The 5,000-nt window shown below is 41.2% G+C and overlaps 1 protein-coding gene across 2 annotated transcripts in view; it reads left to right on the top strand.

The window, feature by feature from the left end:
* Positions 1-5,000, top strand: part of TTC4 (tetratricopeptide repeat domain 4) — a 27,881-nt gene continuing 22,881 nt past the window's right edge. For both annotated transcript variants that reach the window (XM_032296880.1, XM_032296879.1), the window contains exons 1-3: positions 1-196; positions 755-872; positions 1,659-1,820. In XM_032296880.1, the coding sequence (XP_032152771.1) occupies positions 86-196; positions 755-872; positions 1,659-1,820 (391 nt within the window). In that variant the 5' untranslated portion in view covers positions 1-85. The remainder of the gene's footprint in view (positions 197-754; positions 873-1,658; positions 1,821-5,000) is intronic.

The raw sequence follows: 5,000 nt of genomic DNA, 5'->3' as shown, positions 1-5,000 counted from the left end.
GATTGAGGCAAGGGCACCTGCGCCGCCGGAAGGAGCTCGTCGCTTCACGGCTCAGGGACCCGGGCTGGAGGGCAGGGGATCAGCTATGGAGCAACCTGAGCAGGACCCGACCTCAGACGACGTCATGGACTCGTTCCTGGACAAGTTTCAGAGCCAGCCTTACCGTGGCGGCTTTCATGAGGACCAGTGGGAGGAGGTGGGCGGTCCTGGGGTCTCCGCACGTGTGTAGTGCCGTCGTCAGGACTCGTGGGGCACCCGGGCTTGGGGGCGCCTCTCTCAATCCCAGATCCCTCGCGCTGCCAGCGGATGGCTGGTTTCTAGTTGAGTATTGAAAATCGGCCTCAAGGTTTTGAGTTGCTTCTTAAGCTGTCAGTACGTTTAAGAACCACACTTACTGGCTCTGATATGGATCAGTTACTTTACTTCTCTGAGCCTGTTTCCTCATCTGTAAAATTGCCCGAACTATAGCACCAATAGCAAAGATCAAACGAGACACAGTTGGTAAAGTGCCAAGAACTTTAGGGCGCTTAATTAATGGTAATTCCTGCCGCTCTTGTAGAATGTGAGAACTAAAACAATCATTGGAGATCATTACACCCCACTCCCATTTTACAGAAGGGAAGGAGAGGCCTGAATGGATACAGCTAACTGTGATGATTTGAAAATCATGATGAGTGAAAAAACTTTGAGTCATGGAATTGGATCTGTTCAGTAGAAAAGCTTTTTCATGTAGTTCATTCTTAACCATTTCCAGGAATTTGAAAAGGTCCCCCTATTTATGAAGAAAGCACCATCAGAAATTGACCCCAGGGAGAATCCTGACTTGGCTTGTCTCCAGTCAATTATTTTTGATGAAGATCGTTCTCTAGAAGGTATCTTAACATGACTAATATTTGTTTTGTAGAAATAAAGTGTGAGTTAGAAGGGTTCTGACTGATTAACAAGTAGTTAGCCTGATCTAACTTGTTACTATTCATTCCAACAGACTTCTTTGTATACCTACTAAGTGGTAGGGATTGGGGATACAGGGATGAATAAGACACAGTTCCACCCTCCAAGGTCAGGATCAGTGAGAAGCCCATTGTCTTAAAGAATCAAGACAAACTTGTGCTATAAATGTCAACATGTAAGTGTTATACTACAGCTGTAATGGGTCCTGTTGGAAGACTTTAAGGGGCAGGAGTGGATTCACGGCAGATAGGAAATTTGAGCTGACTCTTTGTAATTTTGTAGGCTTTTACTAGGGTGAGGAGGGGAATTTGCACCCCACAGAATAAACAGCATAAGCAAAAGCAGAAGTATAATCAATCCCCCTGCCCCTCATCTGATTTCTTCAGTGATTAAAAAAAATTCTTTTTTTCAATAGCTAGGATGAGTATACATTTTTCCTTTATACGTCTTTTTTTGAGAAAACTCTTAGTAATCTACCTTTTAAGATATTTGGAATTAGCATCAAATTTGTGTGACTTTGTCCATGTTGATACCCATTTTTATCATAACATTGAATTTCCTTTCCCTATTGGTTTCTTCACTTTGGTGTATCATATAGTACATTACTGCATGATTTAGAATCTATTTTTAATGAGCCTTTTAAAAAGTGTGGAAAAGGAGGCTTTTTAAAAGTGTGGAATAGTGATTATTTTTCCTCTTCTTTGTAGAACAGGCCAAGACCTATAAAGATGAGGGCAATGATTACTTTAAAGAAAAAGACTACAAGAAAGCTGTGATTTCCTACACTGAAGGATTAAAGAAGAAATGTGCAGATCCTGATTTGAATGCTGTCCTTTATACCAACCGGGCAGCAGCACAATACTATCTGGGTAATTAATTTCATTATTAAGTGCTTTCTGAAGAATAAACTTATGATAAAAGCCATTATGATGGTTAGTGGAGGTTTGAGAGCATCAGAGGATGAGGGGCTGTTTACAGAAACCTAGACTAAGGATAATTTACTCTGCTTGAACTCTGTTCTTCCAAGTTGTCATGAAAAGAGAAACAGGATGGATTGTATAATTCTTACTATCTGAATCCAAAAAGTGACTTGGTCATTCTAGTAAGGTGTTTTGAAGTATGAGTCAGTATGTTCTGAGATTTTTGAGCCCAAGGACTTTGCTCTCAAAAAATGTGTTTTTCTGGCCTTTTATCTTCTTCTCAAGGATGCTAGCAGGATTGAGGCGGTAGAGATCTTTAGGTGAGAGAAGCTGTTTTAACCTAAGGGAGAATATCTCAGAGCGTTCTATGGGACCTGTGAGGTAAAAATATTTTTTGGTTGAGTGCAGTGGCTGACACCTGTAATCCCAGCACTTTGGGAGGCTGAGGCCAGGAGTTCGAGACCAACCTGGGCAACATAGTGAGACCCTGTCTCTGCAAAAAAGTTAGCTAGGCATGGTGGTGCCTAGTTAACTCAGGAGGCTGAGGCAGGAGGATCGCTCAAGGCTGCAGGGAGCCATAATCACTCCACCGGACAGTGAGACCCTGTTTCTAAAAAGTTGCTTGGATGAGGAATTTAAACTCTTGTATTTATTTATTCATATTTTTTACTTTATTACATTTTTTTGTAGAGACAGGGTTTTGCCATGTTGCCCGGGCTGGTCTAGAACGCAGGCTCAAGTGATCCATCTGCCTCAGCTTTCCAAAGTATTGGGATTTCAGGCATGAGCCACTCCATCCAGGAGGACAAGGAGGTTTAGAAAATGCTCCTTCTTAGAGATTTGCAGTATACATTAACATGTTAAAGACACTATGATAACCTGCAAAAAGAGAAATTCACCCTGGGTTTCTCAAATTTTAAATCCCCTCTTCAGGTAATACTAACATGATGCAGGGTTCTGTAGTTGTAAATTTGGGAAATGATTATTATTTAAGTATATTGCTGGTGAGTAGTCTTGGTTATGTTAGACCTGTGTTTTTTGTTTTTTTAATAATTTATTTTTTAAATTGAGACAGAGTCTCGCTGTGTTGCCCAGGCTGGCCTCGAACTCCGGAGCTCAAGCAATCCACTTGCCTCAGTCTTCCAAAGTGCTGGTATTACAGGCATGAGTCACTGCATCCAGCCTAGACACCTGTTTGTTATCACAGAGTTTAGAGAGGACCTAGGACTGCGGGACTGCTGTGCTGAAATTTCATACTATTGTGCCTTGTGTTGGGTACTCAGTGGACATTTTCAGTCTGGAAACTCATGTTTCTAGGAAATTGTCTTGAATTCTTTGATCTGTTTCTTTTCTTTTTTACTCTTTTTTTCTCTTTTTGGAAATCCTGGCTGATGGTACTTTGGGAACCAAGTAGGAAAAGAGGACTAAGGGCTCAATATTTAGTATTTCTTTTAGGGAATCACCAGACAGCCACTGTTTTATTGTCTACTAGGGCAAACCTCTAGTCTTCCACCTGGAGGAATAGGGGAGGAGTGAGGAGTAGGTCACTGGTGCAGGAGAGGGGTAAGGAACATGGGAATCTGACTGCTTCTTAAGTAGATTTTCAACCCACCTTCATCCCCTGCCCCAAGAGGTACCTGGTGCCATCAGTTCCTGAGTCCTGAGTACTTGGTAGTTTCTAAAGTACAGCTTGGTAGCTTTTGGGGTTTCCCTCTGCTGGTTTAGAATTTAGTTTTCTTAAGCCTAATACATCTGTTACTTGTCCCTTTGTTTTCCAGCTTTCAGAGTGTGTTCTGTGTTCTTCTCATTTTCTTTGTCTTTATGGGCGGGAGAGTGGGGATTGAGTTAAATGTATGTGTTCAATCTGCCTCCTTTAACTAAAAGTCCTTGGATCACTTTCATGTGCATTTTTTCATGGTTGAGATCCTGCTGTTCTTCCAGTTTCATATTCAGTTTTTTCACTTAATATAACAAGCAATTTCACCTGTCGTTAAAAGTCATTTATGAATGTTATTTTAATAGCTAAAATTGCATCATATGGACATGCCACTATTTATACTGTTTGCTTTATTAGTCTACTATTGTTGAGTATATAGGCTGCTTTTTGGTTTTTATAAATAATGTGAAAACAAAGTCATAATATTTTTCTAATAATTTTGATTATTGGCCGGGCGCAGTGGCTCACGCCTGCAATCCCAGCACTTTGGGAGGCTGAGGCGGGTGGATCACGAGGTCAAGAGATCGAGACCATCCTGGTCAACATGGTGAAACCACGTCTCTACTAAAAATACAAAAATTAGTTGGGCATGGTGGCGCATGCCTGTAGTCCCAGCTACTTGGGAGGCTGAGGCAGGAGAATTGCTTGAACCCAGGAGGCGGAGGTTTCAGTGAGCCGAGATTGCGCCATTGCACGCCAGCCTGGGTAACAAGAGTGAAACTCCGTCTCAGAAAACAAAACAATTTTGATTATTCATTAGGCTAAAGCAGGATTTGGCAAACTATGACTCAGAGTCTACCTCTGGCCCCTTGGCTTGCTGTGAACTAAAAATGTTCCATATATATCTTTTTTTTTTTTTTTTTTTAAGAGACAGGATCTTACTCTGTTCAGGCTGGAGTGCAGTGGTGTGATCATAGCTCAGTGCAGTCTTAAACTCCTGGGCTCAAGCATTTCTCCCACCTCTGCCTCCTGAGTAGCTAGGACTATAGACATGTACCACCATGCCCAGCTAATTTTTTAATTTTTTTTTTTGTAGAAAGAGAGTCTTGCTGTATTGCTCAGGCTGGTCTTGAACTCCTGGTCTTAAGCAGTCCTCTTACCTCTGTCTCCCATAGTGCTGGGATTTCAGGAGTGAGCCACTTCCCCAGATGTTTCTTACGTTTTTCAATAATTGTAATAAAACAAAGAAGAACATGCAATAGACCACATGTGGCCTGCAAAACCTAAAATATTTATCTGGCCCTTTACAAAATATTTTGCTGATCCCTGGACTAGGGATTTAGGTACATACCTAAACCATTAAGTAATAATTACAGTATACTCCAGAATGTTAAAGTATACCTCATGGCTTTCTAGTTTGGACAACTGATATGTGTATGATTGCATATCTTTTTTTTTTTTTTTTTTTTTTT

The sequence above is a fragment of the Sapajus apella genome, unplaced genomic scaffold, assembly GCF_009761245.1.
Source record: "Sapajus apella isolate SASKATOON/1434 unplaced genomic scaffold, GSC_monkey_1.0 scaffold36, whole genome shotgun sequence".
NCBI classification, from domain to species: domain Eukaryota; kingdom Metazoa; phylum Chordata; class Mammalia; order Primates; family Cebidae; genus Sapajus; species Sapajus apella.
Note: the sequence above shows the minus strand (reverse complement) of the source record. Positions and strands in the feature narration are given on the sequence as shown.